At 38.0% G+C, this 24,693-nt stretch overlaps 3 protein-coding genes across 4 annotated transcripts in view; 2 read left to right on the forward strand and 1 right to left on the reverse strand.

The window, feature by feature from the left end:
• Window positions 1-7,623, forward strand: part of LOC112043080 (E3 SUMO-protein ligase EGR2) — a 43,046-nt gene extending 35,423 nt beyond the window's left edge. For both annotated transcript variants that reach the window (XM_024078343.2, XM_024078345.2), the window contains exon 2: window positions 1,800-7,623. In XM_024078343.2, coding sequence (XP_023934111.1) covers window positions 1,800-2,704 — 905 coding nt within the window. In that variant the 3' untranslated portion in view covers window positions 2,705-7,623. The remainder of the gene's footprint in view (window positions 1-1,799) is intronic.
• A 2,512-nt stretch (window positions 7,624-10,135) lies between these two features.
• Window positions 10,136-22,366, reverse strand: LOC112043065 (protein TAPT1 homolog). Its single transcript, XM_024078329.2, has 10 exons — window positions 22,071-22,366; window positions 21,717-21,981; window positions 21,313-21,626; window positions 20,372-20,469; window positions 19,400-19,638; window positions 18,533-18,721; window positions 17,830-17,979; window positions 17,115-17,223; window positions 15,753-15,896; window positions 10,136-14,759 (listed from the first exon to the last, which is right to left on the reverse strand). The coding sequence occupies exons 1-10, from the start codon at window positions 22,192-22,194 to the stop codon at window positions 14,607-14,609; spliced, it is 1,785 nt and encodes a 594-aa protein (XP_023934097.2). The 5' UTR covers window positions 22,195-22,366; the 3' UTR covers window positions 10,136-14,606.
• Window positions 22,367-22,954: 588 nt separating this feature from the next.
• LOC112043067 (8-oxo-dGDP phosphatase NUDT18) lies at window positions 22,955-24,340 on the forward strand. The gene has a single exon (XM_024078330.2). The coding sequence runs from the start codon at window positions 23,200-23,202 to the stop codon at window positions 24,199-24,201; it is 1,002 nt and encodes a 333-aa protein (XP_023934098.1). The 5' UTR covers window positions 22,955-23,199; the 3' UTR covers window positions 24,202-24,340.
• The last annotated feature ends 353 nt before the right edge of the window (window positions 24,341-24,693 follow it).

Here is a 24,693-nt window from a genome sequence, read left to right on the forward strand (position 1 = left end):
TTTAAAAACCCGGCCAAGTGCGTGTCGGGCCACGCGCAGTACAGGGTTCAGTAGATTTAATTTTAGCACTTTAAACCTTTATTTAATGCACAAAAAATACATAATAACCTACACCATGGGATGGACGATAAAAAGTTCATCCTCACTTTGAATAGGGAAAGAAACCCAAAATTTTTTTTTCTAAATATTTCTTTTTACCACTTTAAAGACGTAATTAATAAACATAGCCATACCAAATTTCAGCTTTTTAGTTTCAACAGACTCTTACTTACTGACAACTTTACCTTTTTAATTAACAACGGAATTAGTATGCAATTATCGATTTCCAATTACGTTTTTTACGTTGGTCGATTTATACTATTATTTACTGTTTAAATAGCAATTGCTATTTAGCTGTTATCGTTTTTCTTCGTTAGTTAGTAATTTCATTATTTATATCCTACTCTCGGGAATTTTTACGTCATCCATGAACAACCGTTCAACCGGTAGATAAGGGGGACTCTAACAAAAATTTGCTCTTGAAAGCTTAATATTTTACAAACAGATCCCTAAATCAAAAAATATTCTCATATCTTTCAAAGACCTATCCAATGATACCGCACACTATAAAATAAACGATTAAAAAAAATTCATCCCCACTTTACTGTGGGGATTTTACATGTATTTCAAGATTTTATTTTACGACTTTGTTCACATTTGTAATGTACATACTCATGCAAATTTACAGCTTTCTGGTATTAATAGTCTCTGACGCCAAACCGCGGACGGACGGACGGACAGACAGACTACGTCCTTGTGGATTACGGAACCCCAAAAACGAAAAAGTGTAAAATCATTACCCTGCCTATGTAAAAAAAATCAAATTACAAGTATCAAAGTAAGTTATTCCAATATTTGCACTATAATTTTGGGACTGCGTTCCGATTTTTTTTTAATTTGCCGGACGATTTAAATCTACTTTCGGTAGCGTAATGTGCTTATATAAGAGGAAAGGACATACAATAGTAATGTTTAAAGTAGGTACGTACCTCGTAGGTACGCGTCCAGTAGAACTGATAGACACACTATCGACATCCGCGCTTATCGCATCCGTCGCGCTACACTACGCAAAATATTCGACTCACGTACCTATTCAGTACCTTACAAATAACAACATCGTATTATATTACTCGTATTGTCATAGGTTCTGAGCTTTGAATGTTTCTGAAATACCTAATTGTTAATACGTCGCTACCTATGCGATGAATATGATAATAAATAGGGCTCGAAGTCACTCAGCGGGCGATGGAGCGAGTTATGCTTGCAGTTTTTCTGCTTGATCGAATCAGAAATGAGGAGATCCGCAGAAGTTAAAGCTCAGCGAGTCGTGTAGCTAGAGTAGCAATGGGTAGGATAGTGGGCACATAGTGCGAAGAGTAGATGGACGTTGGGCTCTCAATGTGCTGGAATTGCGAACCCGCACACAAAACGCGCAGTGTTGGCCGATCCTCCACTAGATGGACCGAGGACATCAAGCTGCTTGGAGCCGCTGGATACTGGCGGCTTGAGACTGTTATGTTTGGAAGTCAACGCAGGAGCCCTGTGTCCAGCAGTGGACGTCCATTGGCTGTTAATGATGATGCGATGAATTCCATCGTAACATTTAAGAAGAAGTATTTTCGGGAAACTAAGTAAATTTACAATGAATAGAGTAGGTAAGGTAAGAGTACTTACCTACTTAAACGTTTAGGTAGTAGGTAGGTAAGTAAGCTAGGCATGTGCTAGGTGTAGCCAGTACTGACGGAGTGGTCGTTCCGCAGGCGCGCTGCCGGGCGATGAGCTGTCGCTGAGCTACTCGCCGCGCCGCCACAAGCACGAGGCGTCGCTGTCGCCGGGCGCGCGCGCCGAGGACGCCAGCAACGCGTCCAGCGCCAGCGCCAGCGCCTCGCTGTACGGCCCGCCCGCCGCCAAGCGCGCGCCCTCGCCGCCGCTGCAGTGGCTGCTGCCGTCGGGCCCCGGGCCCGGCGTCGACAAGTACTTCCAGCAGGAGTACGAGGAGCGCGTGGAGCTGCTGCCGCCCGAGTGCCAGGCCTACTGCCCGCCGCCCGCGTGCCCGCCGCAGCACTGCGAGTACCGCCCGCAGCCGCCGCAGTGGGAGCAGGAGTACGCGCAGCCGGCGCCCGGCCCGTCGGGCGTGCCCAAGCGCGAGCCCTACCCCAGCCCCGGCGGCGACGGCCGGCCCGTGCAGCTGGCCGAGTACAACCCGTCCACGAGCAAGGGCCACGAGATCCTCTCGCAGGTGTACCAGCAAAGCGTGCAGCCGCTGCGGCTCGTGGCCGTCAAGCCGCGCAAGTACCCCAACCGGCCCAGCAAGACGCCGGTACACGAGCGGCCGTACGCGTGTCCCGTGGAGGGCTGCGACCGGCGCTTCTCGCGCTCCGACGAGCTGACGCGGCACATCCGCATCCACACGGGGCAGAAGCCGTTCCAGTGCCGCATCTGCATGCGCTCCTTCAGCCGCTCCGACCACCTCACGACGCACGTGCGCACGCACACGGGCGAGAAGCCGTTCGCGTGCGACGTGTGCGGCCGCAAGTTCGCGCGCTCCGACGAGAAGAAGCGGCACGCTAAGGTGCACCTCAAGCAGCGGCTGAAGCGCGAGCGCGGCGGCGGCGGGCCGCACCACGAGCCGCACGGGCCGCACGAGCCGCACGCGCAGCTCTAGCCCGCGGCCCCGCCCTCGCCCGCACATTCCAGTGGCGATGAATCTGAATGAACTTTTAAAAAATTTCACGTTGAAGTTATTAAATAATTTCATCGCATAGATCTAAAAAATTGTCTTTAACGAAGCTTTATTAACTCTACATTTGTAAATTCACCGAAATTTATATATCTTTTTATACATATTTGTAATTACTACGATAGAAGCAATCGACTCGATGTATTTATTTTAAATTAGATAGAATAATTGAATGAACTAGACTGGGAACAATATAAACGAAGCGATGTGGCCTAAAGCGTCCCGCGCGCCGGAAACCGCGCGGTCGGTGCAGCCGCGCGGCGAGACATATCTCTCTGTCGATACTCTTGATGTAAGGAAACGTTTCTCAGATTGTTATCGGCTGCAAGGTCGACTTCTTGTGCGTAGAGAGATGACCGTTGAGAAGTGATATGTACCTACTGGGCCTATTTGCTGAGAGTGAATGTTTGGAAAATGTTTGCCATCCGCTATTGTAGAGTTTTAGATTAACGAGCGTAGATAGGTACTGTTTATAATGTTTAAAAAAAATGTTTACCTTCTATTGATGTTAAACTTAATCGTGGCAAACATTGTCTGACTGAGATTATCTTCTTATAAGTAGGTACTAGGTATTTATTAATGACGTATAATTAATGTTCTTATACTTGATGAAACTAACGTGAAACTGTGCCATTCATTTAACTTTACGACGTGCCACGGCCATTTTATTTAATACTAAGTGTAACACGACTGCTGATTAAGTGATAATATTATTATATTTATATTTTATGTATGTGTTTAATGTCTAGTCGAAGATATGGGTGTGTGATTGTCGACTACAGTTGCCTTCGTCCGTCACCTCTGTACCCATTTCTCTATCTTTCGACAGCTGCTGTCAGGATCTTCTTGCTCAAACGTTTATGGGACAAAATTTGCTCAAGTCTTTCTCTATCTCTTGTCATTTCATTGAACCGATCGTTAGAACATCGGTTCAGGCTTTACACCTAACACCTAACGCTTTCTGGCCTTATACCGCACTCGTTATTTTTTGTTACTTCACTTCACATTGTGTTTCCCAGTGGTAGGTAGGTAAATATTTTACTAAGTATAATATATATTTCTAAACATTTTTATAATTAGACTAATTTAATGAAAATAGCTCGTAGGATTTAAATTATGATCTCTTAATCATTATTAATTATTTGCAATTATAGCGAAGGCCCCTTGTTTATAATACTCATAGGTTCTGCATAAAATATATGTGTAGCGAAACCGTAGCAGCTTGTTTGAATGACGGCTACGTTTGAACGCCTCAGATGCTAGCAAAGTGAGTCGGTGAATGATTCGTCCAGGGGCGTAGCTAGCGCCCTATCAGCCGTATCAATGATACGGGGCCCCTTACGTGTAAAGGCAAAAAAAAAAATAAACTGCAAAAATGACAAAAGTAAAAAAAGCAATACTTTGTGGTAAACGGGTAGTGTATATCAAAGACTAAAAAGATTTTTCGGGATTCGGTACTGCTCATCTATTGGGCTCCACAACTAAATTTGATACAGGGCCCCTCCTAAGGCACGTTACGCCACTGGATTTGTCATTCACAGATCACTCTTCTCTACTTCGTTATTTCCCAGAATACTGAAGAGCATTTTGAAAATTATGAGGACTTGTTTTCTTATTTAAACGTCGAAAATTGGAGTTTTACTGAATATGAAGGATGGCCTAAAGAATTTATTAACTTTCCAGTGTTCTAATATTCGGTCGAAAGTAGATAGTGTTAAAATAGAATCGAGAAGGATAGCACAAAATAATGATACACCTAACTGTCATATACCAAAATCGTGTGTATCAAAACTTAACTAATAAAAAAAGATACCTTCAATTAAGAATTTCATTCTTATTAAGTACGAACTAAACATTTCTTTAAACTATTTTCGAATTAAAAATAGGGTATGCTAAATAGAAGAAAACTATCCGTGTTGATTTAATTAAAATAAAATGTTGAACTTAAAAGTGATGAAAATGTAACAGGGTGGGCCTTTCGAGTAAACTAGGGTTGTTATGAATTTAGGATATCTGACAATAATATGACTAACTCTTGCGCCTAAATTTCAAACAGAGCACTACAGTGAAGAATGCTAAACTGGCGTACCTATAGTAAGTTTCCGCAATTTAAACTATGCCATGACTGTATTAAACAACCATTGATGGCATATGAGATATAATTCACAGGACAAACGTATATCTAGATACCTAAATTGTAGCAGTTAATAATTAAAAAAATCAAAGTTTCATAACTGAATCTTCTAATGAACTGTTATTGTGTGTTGATGTTTTCAAATCTATTCCTCAGTTATCTTTATAACGGTCATAATTTGCTACACTACCCCAAAAATCTAATCAAATATTAATTTACGAGGTGGCATATTTGGAGGAGTGTTCATGTTGTGACTGTTACTGTAATGTGAATATATTTTTGTGTGTTATCAATGTAATGTATGTTTTGTTTCCGTTTGTGTAACCTGTGTGCCTAGTGCGGGTTTTACCTATTCGATTGCGTAGAAGTAAACTTCAATATTTATATAATTGATTTGCGATTTGTGTTTTCTCTTATTGTAACTAGATGGCGCTGTTTCAATAAAAGTTTACTTTTACCAAATCTAGTACATACAAAGATTGGGATTCGACACATTGTCACGGGGCTTGCTGTTCAGGTCTATGGATCTGGATCAGTGGCGTAGCGTGCCTTGGAGGGCCTTGTATCAAAAATAGGGCCCAATAGATGAGCGGCAAATCCCGAAAAATATCTTGAGGTTTTGATTTACCGCCAACTCTTTCACCACAAAATAAAATTAGTACCAAAATATTTGTACATACATACACAAGATGTAATATTTTTTTTGGGTTCGAGTGTGGGAAGTTTTTTACATTTTTTACATTTGACTAGTTTTTGCTTTCACACTTAAGGGGCTCATGTCCGGGGACCCCGTATCATTAATACGGCTGATACGGTGGTAGCTACGCCCCTGATCTGGATGGTAAACAAACATAAACAGGCATGGCACAGTTGCATGTAGGAAGTTCTGAGTAAAAGCTCTGAAAGGAGGCAACGTATGAACGCTCTTTTTAAAAATATACCCGAGGAGAATGTGGTGTACGAAGTTTATAATGTTTTACTACAGTAGACGAGACGTGGTCTCTGTTAGGCAAGGCTAGCGTAGATAGGTTTTAATAATGTGTATTCATGTTAGTTAAACGAGTGACAATTGAAACGGAGAAGACTAAATTCTTACATTATGTAATATTGCATCGCGTTGTCGTTATTAATATACGATTTGTATTAAGGGATTCAAGTTTAAGCTCGTTGTCGCCGCACATTATGCATATTAAGTTTATAAACAGTTGGTAACTACAGAATTAACCAAAAGTCCTTATACAGTTCATAATAAACCTATACCTATTGTTTATATTAGATACATAATATCTACCTATATGTTAATTTACGCGCGACATTTTCCATTCTATGTCATTGTATAACTCCTTATCTTGTACTTGTAGTAAGCTTATCCTGGATTCGTTCCTAGTTTGAGTCAAATTAGGATTTTATATTTTTAAATTATCTCAGGATGCGGTTTGGGTTGTCACTTAGATAATATAAAATTAGCAGGAAAAGACTAACTTGCTGTTCCTCAAAAATTCTTAGTTTATTATTGACTATAGCCATATCTAGCAATTGATTGGTTTTATGCATGATGTGCGACGACCACGAGTCTCTACATTGTTGTAGCTTCTGTATTTAATACACCCACGGACTTATATTTAGTAGGATGCATTTGTTCAATCTTGTTATATGATCCAACAGCCTCTTTACCGGCGACAACGAGGTCCAATTTTAGGTGCGGGGATGTAACGACTGATCTTTCTTAGACATAGGGTTTGTGAAAGTAGTCTCTCTCCACAAACACCATCAGTCCTATTCTATCGTCTCTCTAAACCAAGGTCCGAGTCTTACAGGACTCCTAAGAAAGACGATCTGTCCCCACTACTTTCTTCTATTTTTAAATATATTTAACAGAGCTTTTGTGATCGCCCATATTCTCTGCTGTAGCTGCTACAGTCTAATTAAAAAGCCTGCAGGATGTGCACAATTTGGTTGGTTTGGGTGTGCGCTAATTCTATGTCAGAGTCAAGCCTGGACGAATTAAAACCAAGAGTCAATATTGGAAGAATTAAGGTAGACGAAGTGTTACTCTAAGGGCGTCTTTTGTTATACTCCCGCTTTGGCGGGACATACAATCCCAACATACCTCTTAATGTTGGAATGGAAATAAAGATCAGTCCTAACGCTCCTGTGACTGATTTGAAATTCACGTTCTGAGCGTAAGAAATCTGGGCCCTTTTCTTTACCGGTAAAGACGCTGTGAAGTGGTTTACTATATTATCAAGAAGGCATTGACTGTGGAAGGCAAATGGGTGCATTGTACAAATATTTCAGACACATTTGCATGTCATCTAATGAAATACAAGTCCGTGGGTAAACCTCTGTTGCGAAAATCGATCATTATTAGAAATGCGTTTCAAATCACCCATTGTGTATAGTCTTACGCTGCAATGAAAGTGTCTTGGTGTTCGCCGGGAAATGCCCAATGTGTACGATTTTGTGTACGATTGTTTACAATTGACGCTGTCTTCACCAGCGTTTATGATGTTGTTGTTTCTACATTTAGATAGCTATAAGCTCTAATTAGGTATTGTTAAATCTCACTAATTTTTACTAAATTCTATTTAATATATTTGTAAATACACTCTGACTAAATTTGAATTTAATGTGTATATAAGAGATTTTTTTTTTATTTAATATGAAAATTCACCTAAGGTGCAAAAAATACAAATTGTTGAAAACTTGATCATATGTTATTTTACTTAATACCTTTAAATTTAGTGATCATATTCTGACGTCTCCCCTAGGTAGGTTTTTAAATATTACAAAAACTATCAAGGACAATGAGCTTTTACCTACTTATGTAGCGTTCAAAGGCTATTTTGTAAAATATTTTTTTCGTCTCCAATTAATCGTAGATAGGTACTAGTAGATATAGGTAGTCATCGAGTGAGAATCCAACCCAAGGAATTTTACCTTATTTTGAAATACCTATTAGATATGCTAAGTATTCTCTTCTTCTCTTCCACTCTCAAATTAGCAAAAACCCTGTAAGTATTAGGAGATAGTATGAGAATAGTCATATATAAGGGCTTAACTCCACCACCAGGTCTCCAAGCAAGCTAGGTAACCAAGGGCCCAGCTAACGCCGAACGAGCAATCCACCACTATTTCAGCTGATTATTTTTTAAATCTGCAAGTTCAAGATTAGGTAACTATAAACTGGTCAACCCATATTCGGCACACTGCTAAGCTCGAGTCTCTTCTCAGAATGACAGGGGTTAGGCCAAGAGTCCACCACGCATTGGCAGACTTCAGACACGCAGAGAATAAGGAAAATTCTCTGGTAGATATGCAGGTTTCCTCACGATGTTTTCCTTCGTGATATTTAATTTCTTAAAATGCACACAACTGAAAAGTTGGAGGTGCATGTCCCGGACCGGATTCGAACCCACACCCTCCGGAATCGGAGACAGAGGGCATGTGAGGTCTATCACGGTAGGTACTACTGGTCAAGCAGGAGAAAATGGCTGAAATTTTTTTTACAATACACTTTGAGAAACATCGAGAAGGTTACGACTTTGAGAAACTCCTGCTCAACCCACCATCAGAATCACAGCTGACCATTTTACGGTTGCATAGAACTAGACAACGACTGTATAAGTAATGGACCGAGAGGGTATTTCCCGTGAAATCTGTTCCTGCCTTAAGTTAACCTACCTACTAATGATGCCTCAAAGCCGATTTCGGCTACAGCGACGCTTCTGACTCCTCAAATCTGGGTAAGGAACTCGGATGTATAGTTCTCTGGTGTGCTTTCCAGTGACTAATGTACCCTATTTTGGCCTTAAAAGTGCGACTACATAGGGCACAAGTTAGCACACCATCACAGTAATTGTATGGAATTGCGACAGGTGGACGAAGCTTAAGATCATCTCGCTTCCGATCTAAGTCGAGTCGACGTTTGAGCAACAACCTACTAACATTACTCACCTAGGTATTCGTAATCTTGTAGACATACCTACACAGCACAGATAAATTAGATACCTAACTGCAACTCCTGAAATTCCACTCTCTTAAAACATTCCGTGAAAAATATATTTTGTTGGCAACGATATGAAAAACATTAGTGTTAAATTTAGTGTGACAAGTGGTCACTATTGGCACACAAAAGTGTTTACCTACACGAATTTTAACACGAATTCGTTAAAAAATAAACTGTAGCGGTGACAGATTTGACTATCTACTATTTAGCCACCTATTTTATTTTAAACTAGCAGAGGCGCAGAAGACCATCCATTTGTTTCAACTTACGTGCCGGAAACAATACATAGCAGAGCATAGTGTAGCTATAGGGATGATGACAGCTGTTTAAATGAAAAGTATGCTAATAGTAAAGAATTTTATAGAAGTAACAGGCTAACTGCGATCTATGCTTTCGGAGTTACAAGAATTTAAAAGGTCTTTGCGGCGCTGTCACGTATAGCTAAAAACACTCCATTCTAAATGGCACGAAAGAATGAGGTCCTCGCTGAGAGAGATCGTTAAAAGAGATGGCCCAAAATTGTATGGAGCCCAGGATCAGTCATTGTACCCTGGCGGAAATAAAAAAAATATTTTTTTAACTAGTTTAGATTATACTGGTCTACGAATTTACTTTAATTCTTTTGAAATAATATCCATTCTCTCCCAAGGACTGCAACGCTAATATCGGTAATAATGGCGGATTGATGACGTTGTTTTCAACGCAGTAGTCGTTTTGATGTTTGCTGTCAATTGTCATGTCATAGTTGTTTCATGGACAGCATCTTGATATAACTCAAAACTTGGGTTTTAATTTTGTTTATATCTTCAATTTTTTTTTTAATTTTTAATATTTAATAAAATTAATAAAATCCTTGCATTTTTAAAATTTTATTGATACGGTTTACAGGAGTGGACCTGAAATGGACCATCTCCTTTAAATGGGTGTTCAAACAAAATTACAAATAGGTACATATTTATTTTATTTGTGCGATGTAAAAATGTATTTGTATTGATTTTGAAATTTTATAGTCTTATTTATTTTATAAACATCCAGACAATCTTAGTATTAATTAGTTAATATTGACCTTTATTACCTGAATGTCTCATAAAAATTAATATATATTGAAACCTTGTCATCATCTCTATTGTCTGGGTATCTTTCGCTTGGATTTGTCGTCAAAATTATAGGTAAAATGATCTTATAAAAGTTGAAAATACAAAAAAAACATAGATTTGACTATTATTTACATTTTTATTTCCATAGGAACATTTTACATTCAAAACATCGTCAAAATTATTTCACAAGTAATTTTGTGCCAATGTTTATAAGAGAACATTTTTTTTCATATTGATTTTGTCCTCCAAACCTGTACTCGGTTTTAAACTTATTCTAAAACAAAAGATATAGAAAAAATATAAATAATAATTTATATATTCATAAAAAAACATTTAACTATAACATTCTATAGGCATCTATACATATAATAAACATTCAATATCACTAAAAATATAAATTAGCAATAATTGTTATACGGAACATAAACGTTTTGTTCTAAATACAACCTACTATGAAAACATTGATATAGAATACAAGTTCCAGTGGTGTACACAAGGTTATTATTAAATAGGGTATGCATGATATTCACAATTCCTACCAAATTTTAAAGGAGACTTACCATTATTAGGCCCAGCACGTTACAGAAAAAAAAGTTACAAAAATCCTTAAATAAAAATTTAAAATCACCGAAAAATAATTAGAATTGTTAATATATTTTTTTTAATTTAGTTGACTTGGGCTATCTAAGGATCTTTTTTCTAATATAGGTTCATAATGAACCATATGAGTGGGCAGTGTTTTTTTACATCTTTTTTTTTATTCTTTACAAGTTAGCCCTTGACTACAATCTCACCTGATGGTAAGTGATGATGCAATCTAAGATGGAAGCGGACTAACTTGTGAGTAGGATGAAAATCCACACTCCCTTCGGTTTCTACACGACATTGTACCGGAACGCTACGGTACCTCATTGCCGGTAGGGTGGCAACTAGCCACGGCCGAAGCCTCCCACCAGCCAAACCTGAGCCAATTAAGAAAAAATCAATCGGCCCAGCCGAGGATTGAACTCAGGACCTCCGTCATTTCACTGCGCCACGGAGGCCGTCAAATGGATGGATGTGTACACAACTGGATAAAAGATAGTTCTCTTTCCGAGTCAAACGGTAGGAGATCTATCCTATTGTCTGAAATAATGACGAGAAAAAGTTTACTTATGATAATTATGTCGTATTTTTAAATAACAACCAATCTAGGCACCATATAAAAAAGGATAACTAATAAAAATATAAAAATGACTAAGTATTTATTAGGAAAGTTTACTCCACTGTCTTTTACCAAAATCGGCCTTTATTATTTATAATTTTGTTGCTTAAAAAACAATTTTTAGAATTTTCGGAACGAGTATTTTATTAAATAAATATTTTTTTTTTGTTTAAAAATTCCCTTGTCTACAAATTAAAAATAGACAATACAGTAAAAGTGTTCAAAACACCCAATAAAAATATCTGGAATTGAATTCATATCCGGTGTAAGCTGTCAATGTCATGTAATATTGTCAAATGTTAATATGACACAAGTTAGAAACATTTAATTAATAAAAAAATGCAGGTCCCATTTTTTTATTTTAGGTTTTAAGCCCTATATTTTATGTTCTTTTAAAGATAAAAAATTTGTTCTCCTTAGTTGGCATGCGGAATAAAGGCCCAGCCTCCATACAAAATTGGGGCATATCCTTTGTATGTACGAATAGTGCTATTCTGTAATGTTTTTAAACTCTTACTACGTAATCTACTCAATATAAAACCTCGAAACATATCAAAGCGATTAATTTCTACAGGTCGTTAGGTAATGTTCATTACCACACGGCTAAACGTTGCTATAATTTTTTTTTTAATTTCAAATAGTTCTATGGCATTGGCTACAAAAATCCAAGCTTCCTTATTTAAGAGACAAAATCTAGAAAGCCACGCCAAATATTGTTTAAATTTTGTCAATTATTTTATTACTTTTAGAAAAAGTAATGTATGCCACTGCACGTAAATAGCCATTGTAGCACTCGGCTTTATCCAATGATAAAAACCACTCGTGCTAAATGACAGTGGAAACAAAACAATTTTATAACTCAAGTGATTTTCGAATTCTTTTCTATCTACAGTATTCTGTTAGACAAAGAGATGTACAGATCAATTTGAAACTCACACTTTCGAGTCTTAAAACACATCGTTACAGAATAGCTACTGAGTCAATTCGAGCCCACTAACGATTTCGAGCGTACACCCAACACGTTGCAACAATTCAGATTGGCGGGCGTAGTGTGATTTTTTTTTATAATTACAGATATTAATGATAATGGCCCGAGACATTGCACAATTAAATTTCTTAAGCTGCTTAAAGTGGCCACATAAGCAACATTATGCAACACGGAAGAGATTCGAAAAGGAAATAAAATAGGGATGATGACAGTTTTTTAAATTGTATATAAATTAAGAGTACGCTAATAGTAAAGCAATTTTGTAAAAGTAACAGGATATCTGCGATCAATACTTTCGGAGCTACAGGGATTTAAAAGGCCAGATTTACGGCGGTGCCGCGGATCCCTGAAAAACGCCCCATACAAAATGGTACGCACTTATGACGTCGTAGGCAATCAGTGATCGTTAGATTTGTATGGGCTTTTAAACAAAATTACTAATATCTTTGTTATTTCTGCGTTTATGTTTATAGTTCATTTATTAAAAAATGTCACATTTAATGTAAGGAAGCTAAAACTGTATGAATTTTCATCTAAGTACGATAAATAATTTTAGTAGATTTTGAAATTTTATAATCTTATTTATTTTGCAAATATCCAGTCAATCTTTGCTTTTTATGTATAAATTTGTTAACAATGACCTTATTTACCCGAATGTATCATAAAAATCAATATATTCAAACCTAGTCATCATCCCCATTAGTGACACCCATATATCAAAACAATAGAAGTCCTAATGAAGGACATAATGGATGCATTGACCTCTTATAATAAAAGGACGCACAATCATGTAGAAAATTTCACTTTAAAACTGGCCAATTTTGCTTTGACCGTTTGAGAATTATTGGTAAAGAAAATAATACCTAAAGGCCTTTAATATAGTCCATTATTCAATAAAATCCCAAATTCAGAGCAAATTCAAACTTAATTATTGAGTTTAAGGTTGAATTTGCAAATGCGACTACTTGAATTGAGTGCCAAGTGTTTGGCACTCATTGAAAGGGGACGTTTTTTGGCCGCTTATTGTGCATCCACTTTATAGTAGGAGATCGATGAATGGATGGCATATTTTATTAGAAACAGGCCTTATTATGATGCTTTGAGTAAGTTCATATGCGATTTGATAAATTGTGCTTATTGTTTTTATTTTCAAAGTTCTTGGAAAGGTAATCTGTGACGTAGTATAGTGGTTAGTATATTGACTACAAGTTTGCGACACGAAAAGTGAGACATTCTGATAGCTTATGGTGGTGAAAATGATTAAAACCTCAATAGCACCAAGGTAAGGGGTCAGACTCAACAACGAGAGGTCTTGGGTTCAATCCCTGTCTGCTGCAAATATTCTGTTAAAAACAAGTGTGCCGTATACAACACGAATGAAGTAACACTTCTTGAAAAAAATATATCAGATAGAGAACGACAACGAATTGAGGACCTCCTCCTTTTTTTAAAGTCAGTTAAAAATAAAAACAAAGCGCTATCTATGAGTCTCAGGCATAACTGCATCAACAGGTTCTTAAGGGTACAAAAAGGTTTGTTTCAAAGTTGTCTAGGAACGCCATCTACAGGTAGTTTAAAATAACAAACACCGTTTCACAGTGACTGGAGATGGCTGCACAAATCGCAGGATTACAACTTTCGTAACGCATACACCAACTTGCTCAAGTCAAGCGTGCACCCCGAGTGCTATAGGCTATATTTTATCCCCGTATTCTTGCGGGAACGGGAACCACGCGGGTGCAACCACGCGGTGTCTGCTAGTACACCATAAGCATCAGAACGACCACCATATCGTGCCACGGATATAGAATACAATTAATATTTCTCTATCTCTTCAGTACTTTTTAGGCACATCAATATCGTCATTTCAATAGGGATGATGACAGTTTTTTAAATTGTATATTAATTAGGAGTATGCTAATAGTAAAGCAATTTTGTAAAAGTAACAGGGTATCTGCGATCATTACCTTCGGAGTTACAGGGATTTAAAGGGTCGGATTTGCGGCGCTGCCGCAGATTCCTGAAAAACGCCCCATACAAAATGGTACGAATTAATGACGTCGTAGGTGCATTCGTTAGATTTACATGGGCGGTCAAACAAAATTACTAATATCTTTGTTCTTTGTGCGTTTATGTTTATAGTTCATATATTGAAAAATGTCACATTGAATGCAGGGAAGCTAAAACTGTATGAATTTTTATCTAATTACGATAAAAGATTTTTAAAATTTTGGAATCTTATTTATTTTGCAGATATCCAGTCAATCTTTGCTTTTTATGTATAAATCAGTTAACATTGACCTTATTTACCCGAACGTATCATAAAAATCAATATATTCAAACCTAGTCATCATCCCTATTCCTTACGGATCTCATTCTCCATTCTCCACTAACTCTAAGTGGTCTCTTGTTCGTCGTTTTTCGCGAGGTTAGGTTCAGACTCCGACCGGCGCTTGAGGCCGTCCGCGTCCGGCGAGTGCGGCCGCTCCACTGACTCCTCGATCGCTGCTGCAGCTGCTTTTATATCTGGTGCGCTGCGGCTAACGTCCTATTGGTCAAATTTAATCATCATCAACATCACAATCATCATTGTCATCATCATCACCGTCATAATTATCAAAACATCACGGTCAATTAGGCACGGGGGTTGTTTTATCACAATTTTCCAATTTCGGGGTTCTACTGAGAACTCAGAGCCGTGATAGCACAGTGGATATGACCTCTGCCTTCGATTCCGGAGGGTGTGGGTTCGAATCCGGTCCGGGGCATGCACCTCCAACCATTCAGTTGCATGCATTTTAAGAAGTTAAATATCACGTGTCTCAAACGGTGAAGGAAAAACATCGTGAGGAAACTTGCATACCAGAAAATTTTCTTAATTCTCTGCGTGTGTGAAGTCTGCCAATCCGCATTTGGCCAGCGTGGTGGACTACTGTCCTCAGCTCAGCTCAGCTCAGCAGTGAGCCGAATATGGGTTGATAATGATGACTGAGAACTCACTCGGAAAATCTAATAAATTGTATCTCCAGGAGTCCCTTGATCCGAAGACGCAATGGCTTAGTAAGTTAGTAGTGGACGTCAATATATTGGTGCGAATTTTGGCCTACAGGGTGACTAAGATTTTTGTAAAAATAACCCAATTTTAGAATTTAAACTATCGTGAGTGTTATTTATATTAACAATGCTAAAACTCACGTAATATAAGGTCGGAGAATACCCGGCTAGTTTCGAACCTATACGGGGCCCTTAGTCATGAGCTGGTTCTTGCAACGCGGCACGATTTAAACTGCGAAGCGGCAGCGCGGCGAACAGCCGCTCGCATCGCGCGTTGGGGGAAGGTTATGAAGATGACATTAATGAACCGTCGGAGAGTGTAATGAAAACTTCACTCCCCACCACTCAACTCCTCTCAAAACAACGTATTTTTTTGTTAGCCTGACATAGGATTCGAACTTGGGAGTCTGATTTTATTGTCCAAAGCCGAACTAACTAACCATAGGGCCAGACCAATGATAGCAAAGTTGTATAATGAAGAAGTTACCGAGTCCGGGTCGATGTAATCAGCGGGCTCCTGCTTCACTTGCGCGTTCATCTTGTCGTTGAGATAGCACACGCCGTTCAGATCGATCGCGCTGTTCGAGAAGATGGCCGCCGCGCCCACCGACGCGTCCACCAGTGGCTCACTCTGTAGGAAAAGTACTAAATGATTTTTACCACAATTAATTTTAGCCATTAATTTTACCTACAAGGCCAAGGACCAGTAGCGGCCATCCAAGCAGGGATGACTGCTCTACTCCGTCACGTGTCCAACTGAGCCCGCTGCTGCCTCGACGCAGGATAGCGAGAAATCGCAGTCCGCGCGGGGCCACCGGAGCTAAGTACAAAAGTAAACCGGTAGGCCTATTGGCCTCAACCCCGGGAGGGGTTGAAAGAAAACACCGGGGGAGAATGATCCCCCGCGACACGCCCGGGCAAGGAGGCACTGCCTCGAGGCCCGTACCCCCGCCCCGTGTTACACGGGTCGGAGAAGACCCGACGTCATTTTAGCAGCAAGCGGCGCCTACCGACCTCATCGCAGGCCCCACCATCAGCCCCCCCCCCCCTCACCTACAAACAGGAGGAAACCGCGGCCACTATGGACTTGACCGCCGTCGTCTGTTTGATCGTGGAAGCTCTGATGGCCTAGGACCAGTGGCGGTCAGGGTACGTCAGCAGGCGATGGAACGAGGTATATTAGGAGTATCTCTGCGTGATCGAATCAGAAATGAGGAGATCCGCAGAACAACCAAAGTCACCGACATAGCGCAACGAGTTGCGAAGCTGAAGTGGCAATGGGCGGGACACTTAGTTCGAAGAGCCGATGGACGTTGGGGTCCCAGGGTGTTGGAATGGCGACCCCGCACTAGTAAGCGCAGTGTTGGCCGACCCCCCACCAGGTGGACTGACGACATCAAGCGAGTCGCAGGGATTTGCTGGATGCAGGTGGCTCAGTATCGTGATGTTTGGAAGTCCCTACAAAAGGCCTATGTCCTGCAGTGGACGTCCATTGGCTGATGTGATGATGATGATGATGATGATGATGATGATGATGATGATGATGATGATGATGATATAATAATTAGAAAAGGAAGACCATAATTTTATTTTAAAAAAGGGAGGGGGGAGTCCATTCTCCAATCAACGCTGAGCAGCACCGGGTACTGCGTTGTGTGCCTCAAAATAATTGGAATTTGGTGGAAAAAGTAGTAGTAAATGGCTTACCATACTGTAAGCCATTTACTTATAATGCTACTTATTATGCACTTATAATGCTGTAATAAAGATTTTTTCTTTCTTTCTTTCTACCACAGTACCACAATCAGTATGTGGTAAGCCATTTAGGTGGTAAGTAATGATGAGTTACCAGGGCAACATTTTCAGGGATGACAAACTTGAGCTGCACCGGCTTTCTGTCCAACTCCGCGTCGCATGTTTTATGTGGCGACGATAGCTCTTTCGAATCTTTCTGCTCCCTGAAACCGAAAGATAAAATATTAGTTTTATAGAAGTTAATAAGTTAATAATAATTATTTATTATAATATAAACATACATGATACTTGACTGGAGAATTACTACACAAATCAAATGAAATTAGTTTTTTATAAGTAGGCTTAGTTTCACACATGCCTTTGTTTCACAATTACCTTATCTACATTTTAAATAATATGCTGTGTTTTTTCCCACCAGACAGATCTGGACCAATTAAGAAAATCTCAAACCTCAATCGGCCCAGCCGGGGATCGAACCCAGGTCTGTCTTGTAAATCCACCGCGCCACGGCGGCCGTCAAACTCGACAGTGTGTTGTTGTTGTTGTTGTTGTGTTCAGAAAATGTAAAAACTATATACCTACCTATACATAAATATATAATGTAAGAAAACACAAAATTGTGCATGTGTGCGCTCATGGAGTAGCTAAATTCGGATCACTTTTTGTGGTGATTTTGTAGGTAATATATTTATAGAAGAAAATCTTTGGCTAGTATACTAAAAGTGAATTAACTTAACTTAGCTCTAACTCTTCGATAATGTTAATTGACGCTTTATAGAAATAGTAACATGACCATAGATTATAATTACTTTTTGGGCGTGGCGTGGTGACTGTCACATTTTTCATTCTGGTGTTGTGATATCAAATCGCAGGCCTTGCCAAGGATCACGATGGACACGAGCACCCGTATCGATATCAGACATAAATAGGCTATGAATATTAAAAGCACTGCGACCAACCTAGAAATTAAATAAATAGATATCATATTTTTTAATTTTGACAAATTTCATACAACACAATAATATGTCAGAAACAGATTCACATATTGCACAGAAGTAGCAAGATACTATTATTATATAAAGTTCTACTGGGTCTCAAAATTCTCATCAAGAATGAAACCAATAATAAACCCTTGAATGGCAGAGAATAACTTAGAGCAGTTCTTCAAAGCCGACTGTATAATCACTTTTGACAGCATAGCCACAACAGACAACAGACAAGTTAAATAGTGTTGTAAGAGGGAAAAAAGTTAGTTCCGTTTCTACACTTTTTTGCCAAGCTGTAGGTAAGTAGGAACTTGTGAAATAAAACAAGTCGGACACGAGAGATGGCGCTACTATTACTTTATTTTTGAAAAATGTTTTACTTCTGTGTCATGGTCTAAAGCACACTCGTTTATTTCTTAACCCTCCACCCCACTTAAGTTGGATAAGGGAAAGGAAATGAAGAAGAAGAAATATACTTTATTGTATATATGTATATGATGATGATGACGATAAGCACAAGACTCACCCATCGATTTTAACCGCATGCACCAACACCCTAGTGATAACAACGGCCAGTGGCAGCGGTATGAAGCCCATGCGTCGCGCGACCAGATCGGAGTGGTCGCTGAAGGCGTACTTCTGTCGCGTCTGCGCCACGTCGTACGCCAAGCTCACCGTGTACTCGCGGTACACGCCGTATGGTATTTCATTGAACCTGTAGCAATCGTTTCAATCATCATCATCATATCAGCCGATGGACGTCCACTGCAGGCTCAGACCAATTATAGAAGGACCTGTATCGCACTCATAGTCACGAACAAAATTGTCTGTCATTTTCTGAGGAAAACGAGATTAGATTTGGTATATATCTTATACTAAGCTAGAAATTTATGCCCTTTTTCACACCATTCAATTACACAAAAAGGTACTTTTATGGAGCTCACGATTATAACTATGAAACATCGATTATATAGATACAGTTTTTATAATCGCATTAGATCGTTGATTATATACTTTGACAGAAAAGTAACGTCTAACGAGGCAGGTCCAATACAATAATTGGTCTGAGACTGCAGGTCAATTTTGTAGGGACTTCCAAACATTTTATATATATTCTGGGCCGCCTGCATTCAGCAAATTCCTGTGACTTGCTGGAGGTCGTAGGACCACCCGGTGGGCAATCGCTTTGTTTTCTGCCAGAGATTGTCAGTGCACAATTTAAACCAAGGTAGGCATTAATGTAAAATTCTTTCTCCAATACAGATTTGTAATGACTTCCAGTTACTTAAACACTCAAAAGTCCCACAAGCATAACATAGAACAGAATTATTCTATAAATATTTTAATAGAATAGAAAATAAAAAAATATAGAAAATTTAAAGTTATTAATTACCTTGTAATAAACGCATGTTTCACCCAATCAATAATAACTTCGAAAGTGAGTACAAGCACACAGTCTGGGGCCAGTATCCAGAACCTCTCCTCCTTCCACACATACTCCTTCATAGTCTGCAGCACCACAATGAAGAGCAGCACTGACAGATGCAGACGCTCCCTAACATCACTACATGACACTTGGAAGAGGTTGTTTTTGTCAAACTTCTTGAAAACGCTTCCCTTTAGTTCCACAAACTGAAAGAATGTTTCAATTAAAAAAATAAGAATTAGCAATGACATTTTTCAAAACATTATTTATTTGCCCTTTACCCTACATATTTATACCATTTGTAACAACAAACGTTCGTGTGGCATAACGGACGACAGCGCCATCTAGAATCTATACTTATAATACGAATTATGTACATTGAAGATATTTTGAAATTTTTTTGTTGGAATTTTTTTTTAAATTTATATTCAATACTGAAGCTAAAAATATTTTTTTCGATTTTTAGTCTGTCTGTCTGTCTGTTTTTTTGTTATTCGGGCATCACGAAACTTGGCACGATTTAAGACCATAATACGGAGAAGGTTATAGGATACTTTTTATTGCAAAAATAAAATGAGAAGGGGGTGAAATAGGGGTTGAAAGTTTGTATGGAAAGTCCTTAATTTTTAGAGTTACAGTTATAAAAATTTGTTCCTAAATCTTAAAAAAATTCGAAATATAATGTAATTCAAAAATGTTCAAAATTCTACCCCTAGTGTGGTGAAATAGGGCTTGAAAGTTTACATTGATTTAACGCGGACAAAGTCGCGGGCGTCTGCTAGTTATGTAAATTTCTGTACTATGTATTAATTATATTCTTACTCAAACCTAATACCTCGTGACCCAAATTGATATTGGACCAAAGAAGCAGTCAAATCCCATAAATGAAACAGTAACTAAATTGTACATAATTGTACAAATACATAAAATTATACTCACATTATTTGACATCATTATTATTAGTAGGCTCTTATTATTTGAATTAAAAGCTACATTGAGAGTAGTAGCTTGAAATAATATCAACAAGCTATGAAGAACTGATAAAATGTTAAGGAATAACTAAGTAGGTGTAAGACAAGAGCCTGCAATAGCTAGACATTCCTCATTTAGTAAAGGCTGAAAGTTTGTCAGCCCACACTCCTAATATAGGTAAGTATATAGTCTGGCAAATTCATTGATGACACGATATGCGGGCGACGAGGAGAAAGACTGCGCGGGTGTGAAATCGTGCGTGCTGGGAAGTGAGGTGCGTCAGTCGTGGGTTTTTCATTTATTAATACACGCCCCAGGCCTGCTCCCGCATGAGGAGTGTTATGAATGAACTTGCCAAACTAAAGTAGACAATTATGGAATTTTGAACTATGGTGACTTTTTAAGGATCTACATTCTAAAGTGTCCAAGTATAAAGTGTAATTTATTCACATTTTCTCTGGGATACTATAAAGAACCATGTCTCTATACCACAGCTCTACTTAATGTGTACTGTTTACCAACAAACAAATTAAAAATGAGGGTATAAATTGCTAGTCATTTCACACCTAGTAATCATTTTAATTAACTTGTTCTTAAAATAATTAAAATGATTTTTTTATGGAAACATTTCAGAATTAAAAATAAATAGGTTACAAAATGACATGCATTTTAAACCTTCATTTCTAATTCTTTTGTCGTTAAACAGTACACCCTTTGCTAAACTTAAAACTATGTATAGTATGTACAAAACTTTTAGTCCTCTCTGATACTGGAACAAACCAAAATGTGCAACTGTTATAGCCATTATAGACATTCTTCGTACACTCCACTGCTGTACTCTTGTGTTCAGAGTAAACTCAAAGTTTAAGTTTTAACACATATTATCCAATGATATATGAAAAGGATACAGACATAAACCATGGCAAATATTAAATGTGGGATGACACCAAGGTGCTCCCTTTTTCTATCACGGGGTTCTGTTGCTGTCCAGAAGAGAGCATCAATTGTATCTTGGCCAAATGCTGAGAACAATCTATCGCCAACCTCGAGCATATTATAGAATATATATAATTTCATAACACTCTGACTTTTCACCAAGTGGTACAGCATATTAGTGTCAATATAGCACATTAGAATACTACATATTAATAATATAAAACCTTTAAGTACATCACATGTTTCAGCTGGATTGAGTATACTTTTTCTTGGATAAGAATAAAACCTAAAATGTTAGAAAACAATAAATATATAGTTAATAGTTATATAATTTTTTTAAAGAATTTTTAAGTTATCACAAATAACTGTAACTCACCCAAAACACTGTCTAAATAATCTATCAAAGAAAGAAAAAAAGGCCATAACAAATCTCAGCGGTAGAAATGTATAAACAAATAGCATTGAATCTGCACACTGGAAAAAGCCATAGACCATAAACTTTTCTAATTCTTGAGGAATTTTAAAAAAAGAATACACTTTCTCCCTTCGTGCAGAAAACCTCTCTTCATCGTGTTCTAGTAAATATCCTCGCGTAAGTTCTACATGAAGAAATGTAAATAGAGAGGCTGACTTCACTCCATCTAGGGAAACAATAACATCATATTATTACTACATATTATCTTCATACATTTAAAAATCGACACAAAAAGAAAAGAGATGAGCAGTATACCTTTACTACGAATGTCTCTACTGTTTTTATCACTGATATCACCTGAACACTGTTGTACATTGGTTATACTCTTGAATCTTAACCTTTTTGTATGTTCCTGTAAATCTTCATTTTTTAACGTCATTGTACACGGGTTTAATTAGACTAAAAAATAAATAACATTTCCAGATTTCTATTTACTTATTTATAAACTCATAACTATGCTTTTATCTTGATTCAGACTGAAAATAATAAATATTTTGTTGTTTGAGTCACTAACATTTTCAATTTTCAATGACATGACATTGACATCACAATGACATTGACATTGAGTTTGACTTAAGACTTTGGCTATGATTTTACATACAGATAAATAATTAATGGTGTTATTGTTTGTTCTGTAAGTTTTTGTTTGTTCCGGAAAGTAACGGGTGCTCTGACCTCAGACTAAATACCAATGGACTTGTTCCGCAACCAAATTCACCAACAAAGTAGTCTGTGATTTTTGAGGGAGAAGACACACATCGAAGCTGTTGCTGAAGAATCGGTTATTTTAAGTATTGTTTTTATTTATTACAAGTTTGTTAAAATTCACTTTTAGATACTTACAAACTATGCGTAGCTTTATCTTTTTGTAAACTAGAAGTTGTTGACCGTTTTTTATGCCATTCAACTACAGGCAATTTTAGGGAGCTCTATAACGATTACAATAATGAATTGTTGTCAATGATCAACAATCTTTGACACATAGGCAACGTCTAGCAAGTCAGTTCCTTTTGTAATTGGTCTGAGATAATTTACATTTATTTGTGTTTCAAAAAAATCTCAGAGGAACTATCATTTTAGCCAAACCCTCATGTCAAACCAGTGATTGTTGTCATTGTCACATTGACATTGACATTTGACATCTACAACATTTGAAGTGTTTAATTTTGCATTTGGCGATAGATTCATAAATATTTAATAGGTTTGAATCTTTACTTTACTTCCACGCTATTTTAATTTTGTTTATTTTTAAATTCAAGTGAACCAAACATTTATCTGTTGAAAATTCTATAAGAGAAACTGTTATTATCATGGTGAATTTATCTTCGTTTCTGTAGACCGTCTACGATTTCCATTAGAAGTAATAACTTGTAAGTAGGTAACTATGTCGCGCCAAGTCGACTTGAATATTACTAAACTTCTGGCTGGATCAGGACTTGACGGTGAAGAAAATGATTTCTGTGATTTTACTATAGCAGATCAAAATTCCGTTACCGAATCTCAAGGCATAACTCCGACGACGCCTTCCAATTTCAAACCGGTACTCGGTGCCAACGTAACTTATGTTGTGGCTTGCGTACTCTTAAACGACCAAAATGAGTTACTAATGATGCAAGAAGCAAAAGAAAGTTGTGCTGGTAAGTGGTACCTTCCAGCAGGACGTATGGAGAAAGACGAAACTATAGTACAAGCTGCAACCAGAGAGGTACTGGAGGAAACAGGTTTACATTGTAACCCAGATACATTATTAGTTGTAGAAACTGCAGGAGGCACTTGGTTTCGTTTTGTGTTAACAGGAACTGTTACGGGTGGTGAGCTTAAAACTCCAGCTAGAGCTGACAAAGAATCTCTACAAGCTAAATGGATAAAGAACTTACAAGAAATAACATTGAGGTCAAATGATATCTTGCACCTCATTGAAAAGGCAAAACTGTACAAGCAAAGTAGACCAGGACAAAATTGGCACAACAACATCCTCCCTGCACCTATCCCACACATAAAAGATCTGATGAGATTAGTTATATTAATAAAAAAAAGAAGTACAAATAGACTGCATGTATTGCTCAGTGAGAAAACCACTTTGCATTTTCCGACATGCGAGATAAATCCAGCTAAAAGTGTTCATTCAACATTGAGGAGATTCATGGTGGAAATGTTTGGTGCAGATGTAGCCCAACACAGGCCTTTGGGGTTGCTTAATGTAGAGGCTGATCCTTCCGCAGATGGATGCTGCCTAACTCTTCTCGTAGTATTTAGACCACCTATGGAAGAGGTACCATTGATTGGTAAATGTGCATGGCACGAATTATCACAAGAAGTAGAGAAGAAATTGGTTCCTCTAGTTTCTTCAAAGAATTCTACTATAGAATTACATGTTGTGCGTTAATCTATAGTTATATACAGAGGCAGATTAAAGGTCCAGAGTGCCCTAGACAATCACTTTATCGGTGCCCATGTAACGGCCATAAATGACCATCATAATACTATAAATTTTAACTAGTTTTTGAAGTTACGATGATGTTGTATCATCAAACCCTAGACTTTAGTAAACCAGGACAATCGTACTTATGCTAATGTGCGAATTAAATGTCTTAATAATTGAATTAATCAAGATGACAGAACGAACATTGAAATTCATAATTCCTCCCTGCTCTGGGAAATAGTCCATAGTGTATGTTGACGCCTCTTGTAACTAAATGGCCCTAGGCTTACGGATAATCCGCCTCTGGTTATATATAGATAGTAGCTTTTCAATTAATGAAATTATTCATTTAGTTCATTTACTAACTTTATTTAATGTTTAATCATGCTCTCTTGTTATTTGTGATAAGGCATTAACCGTCCATAATCATGTAATCTCTATGATAGTATTATATAA

The sequence above is a fragment of the Bicyclus anynana genome, chromosome 13 (assembly GCF_947172395.1).
Source record: "Bicyclus anynana chromosome 13, ilBicAnyn1.1, whole genome shotgun sequence".
Taxonomy (NCBI): domain Eukaryota; kingdom Metazoa; phylum Arthropoda; class Insecta; order Lepidoptera; family Nymphalidae; genus Bicyclus; species Bicyclus anynana.

Coding starts and splice junctions, on each gene's coding strand:
- LOC112043065 (XM_024078329.2), bottom strand. CDS start 22,194: ATGACGTTAAAAAATGAAGATTTACAGGAACATACAAAAAGGTTAAGA. Junction 21,982..22,070: donor TAGAGACATTCGTAGTAAAG/GTATACTGCTCA, acceptor TTGTTTCCCTAG/ATGGAGTGAAGTCAGCCTCT. Junction 18,722..19,399: donor AAACATGCGTTTATTACAAG/GTAATTAATAAC, acceptor CGATTGCTACAG/GTTCAATGAAATACCATACG.
- LOC112043067 (XM_024078330.2), top strand. CDS start 23,200: ATGTCGCGCCAAGTCGACTTGAATATTACTAAACTTCTGGCTGGATCA.